This window comes from Theobroma cacao, chromosome 9, assembly GCF_000208745.1.
Source record: "Theobroma cacao cultivar B97-61/B2 chromosome 9, Criollo_cocoa_genome_V2, whole genome shotgun sequence".
Taxonomy (NCBI): domain Eukaryota; kingdom Viridiplantae; phylum Streptophyta; class Magnoliopsida; order Malvales; family Malvaceae; genus Theobroma; species Theobroma cacao.
In genome coordinates, this window is record NC_030858.1 from 4,065,483 (window position 1) to 4,082,467 (window position 16,985).

The 16,985-nt window shown below is 36.9% G+C and overlaps 2 protein-coding genes across 6 annotated transcripts; both read left to right on the top strand.

Moving 5' to 3' along the window:
• LOC18588299 lies at positions 352-10,625 on the top strand. 3 transcript variants are annotated; one of them, XM_007012604.2, is made up of 19 exons: positions 352-883; positions 1,538-1,862; positions 2,162-2,350; positions 2,470-2,553; positions 2,826-2,885; positions 3,356-3,400; positions 4,051-4,250; positions 4,541-4,999; positions 5,436-5,562; positions 5,674-5,871; positions 5,974-6,063; positions 6,519-6,581; positions 6,947-7,021; positions 7,109-7,159; positions 7,731-7,808; positions 8,403-8,537; positions 9,079-9,186; positions 10,027-10,092; positions 10,303-10,625. In XM_007012604.2, exons 2-19 carry the CDS (start codon positions 1,554-1,556, stop codon positions 10,369-10,371), a joined length of 2,406 nt encoding a protein of 801 aa, XP_007012666.2. In that variant the 5' UTR covers positions 352-883; positions 1,538-1,553; the 3' UTR covers positions 10,372-10,625. The 3 variants fall into 3 exon arrangements, with proteins under 3 accessions (XP_007012666.2, XP_017983357.1, XP_017983358.1); XM_018127868.1 differs by having other exon boundaries at positions 4,541-4,972; XM_018127869.1 differs by lacking the exon at positions 352-883 and having other exon boundaries at positions 1,787-1,862; positions 2,155-2,350.
• Positions 13,233-15,368, top strand: LOC18588300 (growth-regulating factor 1). 3 transcript variants are annotated; one of them, XM_007012606.2, is made up of 4 exons: positions 13,233-13,772; positions 13,891-14,353; positions 14,483-14,967; positions 15,104-15,368. In XM_007012606.2, exons 1-4 carry the CDS (start codon positions 13,586-13,588, stop codon positions 15,109-15,111), a joined length of 1,143 nt encoding a protein of 380 aa, XP_007012668.2. In that variant the 5' UTR covers positions 13,233-13,585; the 3' UTR covers positions 15,112-15,368. The 3 variants fall into 3 exon arrangements, with proteins under 3 accessions (XP_007012668.2, XP_007012669.2, XP_007012667.2); XM_007012607.2 differs by having other exon boundaries at positions 14,492-14,967; XM_007012605.2 differs by having other exon boundaries at positions 13,234-13,772; positions 14,486-14,967.

A 16,985-nucleotide genomic window follows, 5' to 3' on the forward strand; every position in this document is an offset into this window, starting at 1 on the left:
CCACACACGTGGTCAATGCCACGTGTCAATATTCTAGTCATATCAAAATTAAACAATATATGATCTCCTACACAAGAACTCTCCCCTCCCCCCACGCCCTATGGCCTACCCTAGTGGCGCATTGCGCGCCGTGCGAATCAGATAAAATAATTACCGTTTCTAAGAAAAAGAATTAAAAATAATGCTCAATTAATTAAGCTAATGCTTTTTGTTTATAGATTAAGATTATATTTAGGACAGGATTGCTAAATAAAAAAAATTAAAAAAAAAGATTTTAAGTGGGGGCATTGGATGCTTTAATTAAATGGATCATTACCAGACAAAGCCTTATTCTTGTTTTAATTAATTTTCCATAGTTTCATCTGTGTAATAAGCTTTCTCTCTCCCAAGTCTTAAGCCGTGTACACATGGGACACAACAGCATGACAACAAGAACCAGAGAAGGGAAAAACTGACCGTCCACTTACGTTGTATTTTTCTTTTTTGTTTGCAGCTTTCTATTTTTTCTGTTTTTTTTTTACAAGAATATTATCATCATCTTCGACGGCGCATACGAGGAAAAAGAAAACCCTCTTTTTTTTTTTTTTTTTCCTCTTGTGTTCTAAAAGGCCTTCATTAATTAACAGAATAAATTAATTTAAAGCGATAATAGTCGTGTCTTTGATTTCTTTTTTTTTGGGGCTTTGCTTTCTCCAAAACGAAGAGAAAGAAACCGAAGCTTTTTTATTCACCTTAAACGGAGAGCTTTTTTTCTTAATATGGCGGCCGCTTAAATCCCTCTCTGTTTTCTGTCTTTGCTTATTTTGATTTTTTTTCCCCTTGCTGAAGTTAAAAGCCTAAAAGAATAGTTCGCTTTGTTGCGGCTCCATATTGTTCTTTGAAGGTAAGTTCGAATTTTTTTTCTATATTTTTGGGTTTTTTTTTCTCGATTCTGTGTTTGATTTCTGTCTGGAGATTAATTTTCAATCCCCATGTTCACCTCAAAAACTCCTTTTTTTATTTTGTTTTTTCCTTTCCTTTTAAGCTCTGACCTTCGTGGATTCAAAGTTTCTGTTTTTCAGATTGTTGATTTTTTTTTTTTTATGATTGAATTGCACGAATATCTGCAAAATTATGTGCGAATCATTTTGGAGAACCATACTTTATTGGAAGAAATTTGTAGTTTTTTTATTTATTTCCTCTTTTCTAACTTTTGTCTTTTTCTGAAGCTTGTTGTAAGTTGTAACTGAATTTTTTTTTTAATGGAAGGGAAGCAACTGAATGATTTTTTTTTTCAACTCAGATAGACGTTTAATTACTAAACCTTGTGTGAGTCAAAAGTGTAATTTTAGTAATTTCTTGAACTTGTTCTTGTTGATTAGATAAACAATCGATCTTTAGATGATTGATTATGGATTGTTGCAAAGAGGGTTTTCAATTTTTTCCACCTGAAAGGCGAAATTGATCAAGCTAGTAATTTTGGTCAAATTTAATTAAAATTTCAATTTTTTGTTAATTGTTTATGGCTATTCTTGGTTTATTTTGTGTATTTTAACAGTTGAGAAGCTTTAAGGATGTCTAAGAGTGAAGATTCTGGTAGCCCTGGATGGAGTGCATCGTTTTTCATGCAGACCACTGAGGATGTTGCAAGAGCAGTTGCTGCTGCTGCTGCAGCTGCGACTGCTGTTCGTTCTCCCCGACCCTCGGCTGTATATTCATCAAGAGATGAAAATGGTGGTAGCCAATTTCAGAAGCTACATCGTCATGTTTCAAGAGTGTTAAAAGGATTCTCGCAACCCCCTGAAGTGAGAAGTGGAACTTACAATCCAGAAGTTCTGACTAGCCAAAAGCGTCAATGGGCAAGCTTTCAGTTGCAGTACTTGGTATGGTACTTAAATTCGAGTGTACATGTTCTTGTTAATGCTACAAAGATCAGCAAGTGTCTGCTGAAGGATTATAACTCTTTTTATGTAGCTGTCATTTTTCTTTGTTTCAATAAGTCTTATAGTGCAGCATTCAGTACTCTCAAAGTGTGAAGTGGTTGCTTGTTTAATTGTCACTCAATATATATTTTCGAGGCCAATATGATGTCTGATAAACCTCATTATGAATTGTAATTATTTTTAACTGATAACCAAAATTTTCAAAGTGTTTTCATAACAATTTGTTGTTAAGTGTGCAGGATCATAGAGCTTTGAAAGAACCATCGAGGCTTTTCGAGAGCATGGTTGTTGTCGGACTTCCTCCTAATTGTGATATTCAGGCGCTTCAAAGGCAATATGTGACCAGAAAGTTTGAAGGTTCTGGGAAATTGCGAAATGCTCTTAGTTATCAGAATAATTCTCGTGTGGAACCTAACCTTGAACCCCAGGTAGGTGTTCTTTCTGAAATGAGTAACTTATCTGTAAATGAAGGGAAAAAGAGAGGAGGGGGGGCGGTGGGGGGGTTGCATATGGCTTTGGGTATTGATTGCCTTTCCTATACTTTCAGGTCTTATTTGTTTATCCCCCAGAAAAGCAGCTGCCACTTAAATACAAAGATCTTCTTTCGTTTTGCTTCCCTGGAGGCGTAGAGGTTGGCTATGTGCTCCCTTCTTATTATAAAATTTGGTTTTAATGATCCTGCTGATCTATGTTAATAACTTTGCTGTAAGTAGTGCTTAGTTGAGAGTGAAATATGAACACTAAAAAATGAACACTAAGAAGATTTTAAGTCATGCTGTAATCTGAACACCCAGTTGAGAGATTTTTCAATTTAATCTGTTTCTATCCTGTGTAAATATGTATTTGCAAAATAGATCTGCACTGTAAGCCGCTTTATCTGAAATTCAGTTTGTGTTATTTTAGGTTCATGCTATCGAGAAAACTCCTTCAATGAGTGAGCTGAATGAAATTCTTCTGTCACAGGTATTTATGCTAAAATGTAATGCTAATGCTCTTCCGCTTGATAAAAGATTATCTGGGGTTGTTTGCTTGTACCTTCTCAATGTTCCTTGTTTTGGAGTGTCACTTTAAAAATTAGTTGTCTAATTGAGTTGTAGATGTATTAGAACCGAAATCTTCTTCAAACTGCATATTTTGCATTTTTATCACTAAGTCATAACAGTTGATTGACAATGTAAAGAACTTCCTTTTTCCCATACTGATACCATAGTGGGGTCATATATGACACTGACAAATTTTTTGAGGTTAGGTCAGGTTGCAATTGCTTGTCTCCATACACTATATTAGCTACTTCCAGCCTCTGCATCTGGTTATGTTGTAAATTTAAATGCAGGAGTGCTTATATAAGCACACAAATGTACATGTGTAGTTGCATAATGAAAGGTTATGTCTTGTCAAATGCTAATTTTTTCTTCACAATACTTGTCTTGCAGGAACACCTAAAACAAAGTGACCTGTCATTTGTGTTTCGGTTACAGGTACCTTTGAAATTTTATGTTATTTGGTTCTTTATTGTTGAAATCTTTTTTTCCCCATTATGTTTTCTGCTTGCAGTTGTGTTGCCTATTACCTATGTGATCAAAGTTTGACATGTTGAATGGTGATCACCATTTTAAAATTCTGTAACTGTGGAGATAGTTACAGAAAAGTGACTCATGAGAAGCCTTCTTGAGCATTCATGCTCTAGCCAGCTAGTAATGGAGGCTAGTCTATTCTGGAATTTTGGTGAACTGACTTGGTCTGGTCTTTTTCAGATCCCAAAATCCTTGCTGCTCTTGTTTCTATTTTGTCCTAAAAGATTTTGCTTTAGTTTGTTGTTTTTGATTTGCTAGCATTTGTTAATGGCTGTTATCAACTTGTACTTCATGTGTCAGCAATACATTTTACTTGATCTTTAAGTTTATAAGTTTACAATACATTTTAATGGCTCTATCATTTATATATTTAAGGATGATTTGAATTTTATTTTTCTCTCATATCTTTAATTGATTATAAGAAGTTTAATCTGCTGTTGATTTTGCTGCTTCAGTTCTAATTTTCTTTCATCATGGCATTGTAAATTATGATGGCTTTCTTTCTATTTTTTAAATTTTTTGATGACTTGTTTTGTTTTTTTTTTTCCCTTTAGGTTGCTGATGATTCCACTTTGTATGGATGCTGTGTGTTAGTTGAAGAAATAGTACAAAAGCCCTCTGGATTGCTTTCTTTGATTTCAGATAAACAACCTGCCTACCCGTCTCTGAGTCGTTATGTGATGACCACTCGCAGATGTTATTGCATTCTTTCGAGGCTTCCATTCTTTGAGTTGCACTTTGGTGTGTTGAATAGGTGTGTTTTTTTACTTATTAGATGCAACACATGATAATGAGGACCACTAACAAATCTCTCCCTCTGCATAACTTACTATTGTTATTGTTAAGGGCAAACTATAGCTTGATTTGGTCTTACACTTTCGGATCTTTTATTTGCTTAAAATATACTGGTCAATTCATGCATTGATGGATTACACTTGATAAAATTAATTGGACTGAAATTTTTAGGATTTGATGCCAACAATATGGTTTTAGTTCATCTCAGTGGTTATCATGACTTTTTTTTCTTCTTTAAATTTCATGCAGCATATTTGATGAAGAAAGGTTGGAACGGTTAACCAAAAGTATTGGTGATATAGATTTAGAAATGTCAGAGAGTTATAGCAATGAAGCAAATATAGATGATGTATCGACAGATCAAGGAGCTCTAGAGGACATACAGGACACAACAATTGAAGCCTCTGAGTCAAGTTCAGGAGATTCTAAACTTGGAGGTACAGATGATGGGAATAGCTTGGAGCATCAAATGCTTGAGAGGGATTTGGATGTAAACAAAGCTGTTAATCATGATCCTGTTGTTCCCATTGATCTGGAAACTGATACGTTTGCAAGCAAAAAAGAATCTAGCGGCACAAATCCTGAAGATTGTGATACTGATGTTGATGATTTCACAACAAATAAGCAAGCAGCAGAAAGACGTTTGCCAAATGCTGTTCTGCCGCTACTGCGCTATTATCAGTATGAAAGCTCTGAATCGTCTTGCAGGTTCAATGTTTGCAATGCTCCCATTTGTTTAGTTGGTTACACATATTTATGGATGCTTATACGGTGAATCAATTTGAATCAATTTTGTATTGTTTTGCTGAAGTATGCTTTTGGTTCTTTTGTGTATTGGAGTCTTTCTTTGGGTCAATTTTTTTAATAATTCAGAAAGTGGCACTTTTATGCTATCTGTTGTTTTCTACATCTGCAATTATGTGCATGACTATACCATGTAACCTGCATATGATTTCAAATTTTAATATGGTGTGCATTTGTGTTTCAGTGTGCATTTAAGTCGAAGTTTTCCCATTTCGTCTCTGTGTCCAATTTCACAAACGCACATGTATTTACATGTTAATGTACAAATGTTTTTCCAGGTTGAAGTGATTTGGTCAATTGCTGTTTGATGAAACTATGATATTTATATGTTTCTATGCAGTTTTCAAGGTTCTCCTTGCGAAGACAGGAATTTGAGGAGTGATGTTGATGATACAGAAACAGAAGAGGCATCTATCTCTGGCCAGGAAGATTCCAGTGATCACCTTGATATCCTTGAATGGGCTAAGGTCTGAATATGTCTTGCTTTAAGTTGATTTAAGCTTTTAGCTTTACCCTTATGGCATGTCGCACTTGTTTTGTGGTATATGGTAGAAAATTTGATTTCTGCCAATTTCCAGGCAAACAATCATGGGTCATTACAGATACTATGTGAGTATTATCAGTTACCTTGCCCTGCAAGGGGATCAACACTTAGGTTTCATCCTTTGGAGCACCTTCATCCGCTGGAATATCATAGACCTGATGAAAAAGTTTTGCATATTGCTGGCTCAACCGTCGACTTGAGATCTTGCAGTACAAGTCTTGAATTTTCTGAGGTAATTATGATTATTAATTTCATAGGATGAAGTAACTTTGTTGTGTCTCTTGTTTTGGACTTGGTGGGTGAATTATATCTCACTATTGTCTGCTTTTATCAGGCACACACTGCCCTGTTGGCCGAAGAGGAAGCAACTGCTTTATCAACATGGGCTGTTGCATGCATGTGTGGATCTCTGCGGCTTGAACATGTAATCATATGTCCCTATTTTATTCGCGGAAGCACAACATGCTGTTTTAGGTTTTCGTTTTAGTTGAGTGTTGTTGATGCTATGTTTGACTTTTTGGATGTCATGTAAAATTTTCTCTCTTGGGTTTTAGTGTTGTGAATTTCTAGTGAAATAAATTTGTTTTTGCACTTTTCCAAATGGGCCGATATGTCCAGTGGTGATGCTGCATTAGTAATTCTCAGCTGTTGCTGTTCATTAATCTATGAAGTGCAACCATGATATTAATTGCTTAATGCTGATGTTTCTAATATTGTTCTATTTGTTATCGTGACATATCACCAAACACCATTAATCTGCTCTATTTTGTGTGAGTTAATTGTTCCTCTAGTTGTGATGGGCATTAGTGATTTAAATTTGCTTGGTCTTGTATGGATTTTTGAGAAGTTAGCAGAATTGATTTTTCTTGTACCCTGCAGGTGTTAACCATCTTTGCTGGAGCATTGCTGGAGAAACAGATTGTGGTTGTTTGTTCGAATTTGGTATGTGTTATGTATCATCTTAATTGATGGTGGTCTTTTAGTGGTTGACTATGTTTCAACTGCCAATCTTTTGGTTGAAACATGATGAATGTGTTGCATTTATGCAGTCCGAACTTCAAACCCAGTGTACCTCCTGTCCTGGCCCCAAGGGCTGGTTGCATTCATTAGCCTGGAATGTTTTATAATTAGATTCTTGCAGCCTGCATATTTAGGAGCACAAATGTGGATCTTATATGTGTATAATTAGGAGACCTCATCTCAATTCTTTGAATCAGATGGATTGTGTCTTGTGTTTTTTTCTTCACTAGTTGATAGTTAGAAGTATAGAACCTCTGCATTTAAATTAGATTTGAAATTTTTTGCAGGGAATCTTATCTGCTACAGTTTTGTCCATTGTCCCCCTAATCCGTCCATACCAATGGCAAAGCCTCTTGATGCCGGTATCATCTCTTAATTATCTCTTCAGATCTTCTAAATTGATTTTCGAACTGTTCATAATTTCAGTTCTTGCATTCATAAATTTCCAGGTTTTGCCAGATGATATGCTGGACTTTTTAGATGCACCTGTTCCTTACATAGTAAGCTTTCAAAACCGAGGCCCGATCAATTTCTTTTATTTCTTTTGCAAAAATGCTCAATGTTGCTTGCCTGAGTTATTTAGTTGGAATGGAAATCATAAGTCATAATTTGTTTATTAGTACAAATGAGACTATATTCTTAATGGATGATACTAATGTCAAAAGGAAAAGGGTGAGGGAAGACCAAAGATGAGGGAAACTGTCAAAAAGGATCTTGTTTTTATTGAGCTTATGAGGCTATAGTATCAAGTAGAGCACAATGGTGCTACATAACCCATGTAGCTGAATTCATATACCGGGAAAAGGCTTGGTTCTATAGTATATGTACAAAAAAACTCTTACTAAGTTTTCTTTCTAGTTATCAGGTAGAAAGTAATATGTTCTGTCTGAATAAATTATCTCCCTGTAAATATGTTTTCAATGTACCATGGCGCATTAAAGGTGAACATCATTGTGATGGAATATAGATTTTAATGTACTCTTCACATGTTATAATCATGTGTTTTTTCGGTTAGTTTATTCCCTGAACTCTGAAGTTGTACTGGCTTGATAAAATTTCACTCATTTGTAGGTTGGTGTAAAGAATAAAACAAGTGAAGTACAGTCAAAGTTAGCCAATGTCATTCTGGTTGATGCTAATAAGAACCAGGTTTGCATCTTCTCATATGTTTACATTGCATTGTAACTTATTAGATGCATGCACACCCTTTTATTTTTTTGTGAGGAAATGACTATTACGTTATTTTTGTTTTCTAACTCTGAGATTTAAATGTTTTGTTTGATTGCAAGCTTTTATAGTTTGATTAGTATGCTATTCACTCCCGCCCTCTTTTTTTTGTTTATTTTTCATATCGGGTGGTCTGCTTGTGAAATTATTGTTTCGGTGGAGAAACCAATGGTTTATGTCTGTTTTTGTTATACTACCATATATCTAATCATATGAAATTTCTGATAGATCTGTTTGATTTTTCTCAGTCTAACAGAAAGAAGTTAATTACATTGTTTTCAAATTTAATCTGGAGGTCTAAAAGCCTGCTGTCTTGCTTAGCAAACAGAAGTGTGAATTCACAAAAATTGCTTGCTTTTATTTTTCATCATTTTAATTCTTACAAGTTTGGACATTATGTTTCTATTACCTAGTTGCACTGTGCATTTAAAGAGGATGTTCATTTTTGAAACATAGTTTAGTTTAAGGTTTGAGCCTTATTTTCCGCTATAACTTTCTCATTGCATGATGTGATAGATAAAGGCATCGACAATACCGCAACTGCCACAACATAGAGAGTTGTTCTCATGCTTAAGTCCTTATCATGCAAAGCTTGTTGGGGAAAGTTATTTGGGGAGGAAAAGACCAGTATATGAGTGTACAGATGTGCAGGTATGCTTTTTGCCTGATCACTATTTCAGTTTTGCATTTTCTATGCAACCATTAAACCAAAGGACATTTTCCTGACGAGTTCACTTTACCTACAATGAATTGTATACAATTATGCCATCTCAGACATTCATGGGTGTGGTCCATGTGGGCTCAATATAAAGTTCAGGTGGACCCCCCACAAAGCTCATGATTGGCACTGAATAATTGTAGAATTGTAGAATTGTAGATGTAGATGATATTAATTTTTTCCTGACAGCATACTACTGAACTTGACTGGTGAGATTGTAGCATGACACTGCTTTCAATGTGCACAGCAGTGTCATTATGGATTATCTCATAAAGATGGCTACTCTTTCATATTTTGTTTCTTGCACTGGCAGATAGTTTTCATTTTGATAATAAACTCATATTCTGAAGTTTATTATTTGATTATGTTTTCATATGATCTTATTTGATTTGTTTTAATAGTTTGTTCAAGGTCATCTAATAAAGTGCTGCCGTCATTTCAGTGGTTTGCTAATTCTTGTTTCTGTGTTTTAAGATTGAAGCTGCCAAAGGTTTTCTATCAGTCTTAAGATCATACTTGGATTCTCTTTGCTCTAACATGCGGTCACACACAATTACAAATGTACAGTCCAACAATGATAAGGTTTGTGTTATTTTGAATTAGAATATTTCAGCAAAGCAGCTTTGTTTGGTTGTTCTTTTAGTAGCCAAATAAACCTACCATGCTGTCATACTGCTTTTGTCTTACACTGTATCAGTAGATTATTTACAATGTGGATTAGTAGAATTCTCTATCATAATATTGCTGTTGCCAGATATGGGTTACAAGTTTGTGTGAAAAGGATATCTGATCTATATGTCATAAGGATGTCAAAACCATACTTGGGTTTGTTGGATGGATATTGCCAACATACTAAGATCTTGGTTACTTATTAATACTATTTCAATTTGATCAATGTGCCCCTGGAGCCTGGAAGATTTATATGATTTAACCATGAGTATAGATTGAAATTAATTACATTATAACCCTCCATAAAGAAGATCAGTTAAAAGACTAATATGGCTTAAGTCGAGGCATTTTAGCCTCTTCAGAATTTGCACCATGCAGTGCAATGGGTGTTTTTGTGTAAAATGTCAAAAAGGAAATACAATATTAATTGATTATTATATTTCAACATTTTATTCACAATGTTTTAAGTGGGGAAGCCTCGGCAGAAAAGTAGGTCCTTTCCAATCTAGTCACGAACACAAAATTAGGGGTTTTCCCTACCCTTGGGTTGAGGAAAGTTTCTAAGCATTTATGTTTGAAAGAGGTAATTATGGTTTTATGCTATATGTAGATAGATAGCCTTGTGAGAATTTAGTCTTGCTTAGGCAGATGGAAAATTGAGTTGGAAATAATACAGTATTTGTATGTCCTGTTCTGATACCTTGTGTTGTTCAAAAAACAACTGATAAAATCCTGAATTTCTTTTATGTCCAGGTATCATTGCTTTTAAAAGAGAGTTTCATTGATTCATTCCCTAGTCGTGATCGACCATTTATGAAGGTGAGCTTCTCAATTCCCTTGGGCAGATGGTTGCCACCAGTCTTGATTTGAGAATAATTATTTTTTCCTCCATTGTTTATGTTTCTTTTTTGTGGAATGGTAGAATGCTTTTAAATTTAATTGTTAATGGTAAGCTTATATTAAATTCAAAAAGGCTATAGTACTAATAATAGCTGAAAAGATACTCACGGTTTTCCTCTCTTATCCCAGCTGTTTGTGGACACACAACTCTTCTCTGTACATACAGATCTTGTTCTCTCATTTATCCAGAAGGAATAGGACCACAACCATGCAAAGATGGCCTGGAATTGTAGTCTTGTAACTTGAACGTAAGTTCAGCCATGTATAATGTCCAAATATTTTATCAATATGGGTTAAAAATGTTATAGTTTCGTGAAAGCATTCATTTCTTTTACCCTTCATTTTCTCTGTTGCCATTTTCTTCTGGGCACCCTGAAATTTTAAGGAGTAATAATTAAACGAAATATTTATACTGAATGGGCATTGATCAGGCGGTAGCAGAGGGCTTGGAATTCGGCTTCTCTTTGTTTTACGTATCGTTAGTAAACAGCTCGTACAAAGACGAACAATGAAAAGAAGCCCTTATTGGCTATGAGGGTCAAGAAAGACTAGCTCTAATTATGAACTGTTATATGGCCCGTATCCAAGCTATTTGAAGTGTGAATAAGCAAGGTGCATTGATTGCATGAAATTTGCTGGACAAGACTACCTTGGTGTGGTGGGTAACGAGGCATGAGAAACATTATTTCTTAAGCATTTAGAGTGGACACATAGCATGTGCTGGCTTAAAATTTGCATTATGAAATGGCAGAAAATTTAGATAAAATAATGAAGTTAGAAGAATTGAAGGGTCTCTCTTTTTCATCATTATTTGCGTTTGGCAAATTTAAGGCAAACGAGTCTTTGGTAACACCCAACGAGGCAGAGGGAATGGGAGAGAGAAATGCTAAGGGTGGTACATGACTGTACTCAGAATGAAACTCTAGTATTGCTTTGCCCTCTTGGGGAGGGGGAAAAAACAAACGGAAACAAAGAGGATTTAGTGATATTCCATTCTTTCTGTTTGTGCTCCCTGAAAGGTTGAAAGTAAGTATATACATATTTATTAGCTTCAGTTGGAATCTATGTGCTTTTTCAGAGGTAGATGAAGTTTTCAATATAAACAGCACATCTCGAATCTAGAGAAGCAACCTTTGTTAAGGTCTTTGCTCCCTCTTACCGAACATTTAGCAAAACCAACAGTGTCTTTGCTGGGGTTTAAATTTTAATGGTCCATGGACCGTCCGTCCAGGGTTCTAGCAAAATCCTGTTGGGTCATTGACCAGTAAAATGATGGAAATGAGCTGTTTTTGTTAGCCTTCAAATATGCCTTGAGCCAATAGAAACACCCACCTTGTGCTACCTTGCATAGCCCTACGGCGGACCATGTGGCTCTCGTTTCCTTGACTTGATAGAGCAGGGGAGTGTAGGCAACATGGGTTTAATTGATGAAGGGAGTTGGAACTTAGAAATGAAATAGGAATAGTGATCTAGATTGTTGAGCAATAGTCTTGGAAGTCTTTGTCAAGCTATATAGGAGCAGAGGGTAATGAATGAGAAAACAAGCAAACTGTTGGCAAAGTGGCGTATACATGGAAGGGGTCATAAACTTGCTGGATTTTTAAAGACAGGAATGACCATAAATATTTGTAAGCTGTCAAACTGTTTCTGGAGTAGCATGTTTGAGTTTAATCCCATGACCCACATTTTGAGTTGTGCAACTGGAGCCCTGAAGGTAAAAACACTGGTGGCCAATGTTTCTTCCAGGAACATCAGTCAAGGTGAATATATATATATATATATTTGCATTTGCTCACAGAATCATAGGATCCAAGGATTAAAAAAAACATCTCTCGTTATTCATTAGTCACTACTTTCGGGAGCAATGCGAAGCAATGAAAGTGGGCTCTACCGGACTATGCTTAGGGAAGTTTGAAAAGGGTATTTCTTCAAGAAATGCAATGGGAGCTGGGCCGTTCTGGGAAGTGGGGTTCTTTTTTGTAGAGAAAAGGTGCTTTGCATGTGTTTGAACCTGCCAGAGGATAGGGACAGCGTCTGGGAACAGGGCCAAAGTGTCCACTATTTTGTACAACACCTGCCAAACTTATAATACAAGAATAGTGCCAGGGAATTAAATGCAACCAAACAAAATAAAGAGTGCTACACTCTCTTCCCTATCTCACTGCTGCAATGCTCTTTCCACCCAGATGAAGGCTCAATATTTATCCACTGACCTTAAAGTAAAACTATACAATAGTCCCAAACTACAGGGGGAAGAAGTATCATCTGGAAACTGTTCAAACAGTTCTGTCCACTTCACTTTTTTAGGACACGAACCATAGCTGTTATAGGAGATGATAATGAAATGCTGCCACAGAGCTGATGATCGCCAGTTTTTGCCTAAAGAATATTATCCTTGGGTTAAGCAATGAAACCAATGGATTCGGTCTCCACCCTCCATTAATAAAATAGGTATAAATCAATGGCAATGCTTAAGAGATTACCTAACTGAGCTGGTTTATGCAGACTCTAGACTTTAGCTTCTTTATAAAAGACAGGCAAACCAGCACATGTTCGTCTGATTTGAGAATTAGAAAAAGAACAAACTACGGAAAAATATACAAAGATATATTTTTGAGACAAAAACCAAAAAAAATAAAGGCACATGAGAGAAAAGTTGGAAGAGTTAGCCTGATTAGGCCCCAAAAGAACCCTAGAACTAACCTTTCATTGTCCAAATTTCCCAAATTGAAAAAGATCGTATAGTAAGTGGGGGATACTGGGGTCTGAGGTAAAGGAACAGAAAAAGTTAAAGAGTTAGTAGCAGTAAAAGCCCAAGTCCGTACAAACTTCTCAGGAAGGCAGGCATTTGGCTCCAGACACCAACTCTTGTAGTTAATAATAATAATTCTCTCTTTTGTTTTTACAGTCTTTTTAATCCACTCACCTTTAGTTTATGGGTTTCCGTAGAGATGTCAGAGACAAGAGCTGCCACTGAGGCAGCTTAGCTGCAGGACCAGAAAGCAACAGAGAGGTGCAGTCATAATATGAGCAGCTCTCTCCCTCAGGGCTCAGGAGTCAGGGAAGAAAAGAGAGAGAAAAGAGAGGTGGCAGCATTATAATCAGAACCATTAGTTTTATCCATGTACAGAAGATTCTGCAGGGAAATGGTCCCTGAAATAAATATACCTACTCTACACAGTCTACAGCAGCAAGCAGGCCTCTCAAGTAATAAGTAATGACCAACCCACAAACACACTTACAGAGAAACCAACCCACAAACACACTTGTAGAGAAACCAACCCTGTTTCCATCTCTTCTTCATGTTTGCCACTCTTCCACTGAACTGTGTGGTCTAATAACTGCCCTTTTTCCCCACCTTTCTTATTAGTTTGCTTTCAACATTTTCTTCTCCTTTCTTATTCTCTCTTGAATGATGAGTGGCAGAAACAGATTTCCTTTTACTGCATCTCAGTGGCAAGAGCTTGAACACCAAGCTCTAATCTTCAAGTACATGGTCTCAGGCATTCCCATACCACCTGATCTCCTCTTCACCATCAAGAGAAGCTGCTTGGACTCGTCACTATCTTCTAGGCTTTTCTCTCGCCAGCCCCAACATAGTAATGCCCAAACTATACCCGCTTAAAATTTCTAATGCTTTGCTTCCCTCCGTTTTGGTTTTTCTAGCCGTTTTTTTTCCTTTGGGTTTTAACAATGGGTTCTTGTTGTATTTGGCAGTTGGATGGAATTGTTTTCAGATGGGATTGGGGAGAAAAGTAGACCCAGAGCCAGGGAGGTGTAGGAGAACAGATGGAAAGAAATGGAGATGCTCAAAAGAAGCCTACCCAGATTCAAAGTACTGTGAAAGACACATGCATAGAGGCAAAAACCGTTCAAGAAAGCCTGTGGAAGTTACTACTGCAACAATAGCAAACCCTTCAACAGCAACCCCAAACATCTCATCAATCACCAAGACTCACCCCTCTTCTTTTTCTTCTCTTTCTTCCATGTCCTTGCCCTCCTCCGAGTCCCAACAGCACCACCATCAACTTCGTTACCCTGGTTATCATTCCCAGGTCAATCATCCCTTTTTATATCCCCATGCATCAAGACCTCCAGGGATTGGCCTGTCACCCCAAGAAAACACCACCCACTCTCTCCTGGACTCTGGCACTTACTCCCAGACAAACACTGATTATAGGTTCGCTTTCAAAGAACCTTGAAATTTCTTTACTGTACTTGTTTTATTTTGCTTTTTTTTTGTAGAATTCTTCATAATTTTAGTACTACTATTTGCTAATGAGTTAGGTTTGTTGTGGTTTTTGTGAAGAAGAAACAGTTATGTTTACGGGCTGAAAGAAGAGGTGGATGAGCATGCTTTTTTCTCTGAGCCTTCTGGGACAATGAGGAGCTTCTCAGGTCCATCTGTGGATGACTCATGGCAACTTACACCACTAACAATGAGCTCCTCTTTTTCAAAGCAGAGGAGCTGCTCTGGCTTACAGAGTGAATACTCGTACTTGCAGCTTCAAAGTCTCACTGATCACACCTCAAAACAAAACAAGCAGGATGATGAGCATTGCTACATATTGGGAAGTGATATCAAATGTGAAATGCCTATTAAATTGGAGAAGGGAGAACCCCAAAAGACAGTCCATCGTTTCTTTGATGAATGGCCACCAAAACATAGAGACTCATGGCTTGATTTGGATGATAAATCATCAAACAGCTCATCAGTTTCAACAACCAGGCTCTCAATATCCATTCCTTCCACTTCACACGACTTTCCCATTTTCAATTCAAGAGCTCATAATGGTACTATAAAAATAAAAAAGAAAGAGTTGAACTTAATTACTGGTTCTTTTGCTCCTAAGCCACTCGTTTATCTTTCTTTGAAGACATTTAACTCGTTTCTTCTTTTGGCCTGAATACTTAAATTTTTTATTTGCAGATGCTTGAGTATCCAGTGGTTGGTTTCTGCATTACGGTCCAAGAATGTACTGACTTGGTGGGGATCACTTCTTTCTGTGAATTCTGACTATTTAGTTTCCTTTATTTATGTCTCTTTTTTTTTTTTTTGCAAAATTTGGTGTGTGTCTTTAATGAAGGATCCAATGACTTCCATCTTTACTGGTTTCTGTTCTTTTCATAGTGCAAATTATAGTAGTTCATAAATATAAGATTGAATGGCTCGTCCAAACGTGATTTGCTGGCTAGCTAACAGGGTGATGCGGTGTTCTGGTGTTTTTATGTTGCTTTTAATTTCACAAGCACTTACTGGACCTCCTGCTGCTACTTATTGTAATAAATAATAATAGTTGGGGACCCCATGTTTCCAGGATTTGCTAATTTGTCGCTTCCACTTCACCTAACTTCAACTTTGCCAAACCCCTCTCTCTTTTGTACACATAATGCCAAGGCAAATGCTCCAATCACCATATTTGCATTCTACACTTATGCCCTTGTTTTTGGGACAAAATATTGTTCTTCAAATGGATCTTGCTTTTTTACTTTTTCCTCATTCTTCTTCATTATACAATAAAGACAATGTGTTTTTTTTTTCTTTTCTTACTAAATTAAGAAAATTCATCCCTTATATTGGAAAAGAGGTGAGAAAACATCATCTGTATGGTCCATAATAATCATTCAAGTGTTGGGAATTCAGGATTCCATTCCCTTTCCCTAGGTTTCAAGGATAGATATCCTCTTATGCATTATATCCTTTGGGAGGGCTATGCTTTTCTATTTCACTTCCAAAATATCGAACTCTAAGTTGGTAGCTGTGGTTTAGAACCATGGCTGAACAATTCCTCTCATTCCATTTAGGCTTTTCGGAACATATAATAATATTCCAATATGAATACAAAGAAGCATCCTCCATTTCCTTTCAGGCAGTCGCGGCAGCGTCTTTTTACCATGTTCATCTTCTACTTTGGCATAACTCAACATGCAACTTTAGTGTTCCACCAAGCTTTTTTGTTTCCATCTCTTTCTTTTATGTACTGCCTGCCCGTACTCACTTCTCATTAGTACAGCAGTGTACCCATAAACACCGAAAGTTTCCCACAGTATCTTGTTGTGATTTTTTTTTAACCAAAACGAAATTAAAACAAAAAAGAAGGGGGGTTCACCATTGTTAACCAAAAGTAGACTCGGGCTAATTAGAGCAGTTGAAGTCATGGGTATTTCCCCAAGTTCTAGCTTCTGTCTCTCGTGGAAAATAAAAGGAAAAAAGATACAGCGACAGCATGCTGAGTTACATAAAACTGGCTGGTCAATAGATAAAAGGAAGGGCAATTTGGGGTGAGGAAGAAAAAAAAAAAAGAAAGGAGCCAGGCCAGCCAAGCAGTAAGGAGCAGTTGAGGTCAGGTGAATTCAGATGGGTCAGGTTAAGCTTTGGCAAAAAGAGGACTGCCCTGCATCGCTCTGAAGCTTCTGGTGGTGGGTAAGTGGGTTGCTTTGCCCTAAAAACAGAGATAGAGAGACATCTATGTGCTTACAGAAAGGACTTACCCATCAGGCTCATCAGTTGGCAGTTCTCTCTGTAACTTAAGGTACACTTTTAATCCTCCACACATACACGCACGCACCCCAGCCCATCTGACTCTCTGACTCTCTGACCCTGACTCTTTCCTGTCATTGTTTTTTTGTCAGTCACCTCCCCTAAAATATCTGGCAGGGCTTCTCCTCGCATTTTGAACTACACCTCTCGTAACGTTGTCGTTTCGATTGTATGTAAACCGACCCCTTGAAAGATCACTTTTGACGTGGATGGACCTTCCGAGTCTGAATGTTTCTATATTTGACACTTTTTTCTGCCCATTCCGGATTGC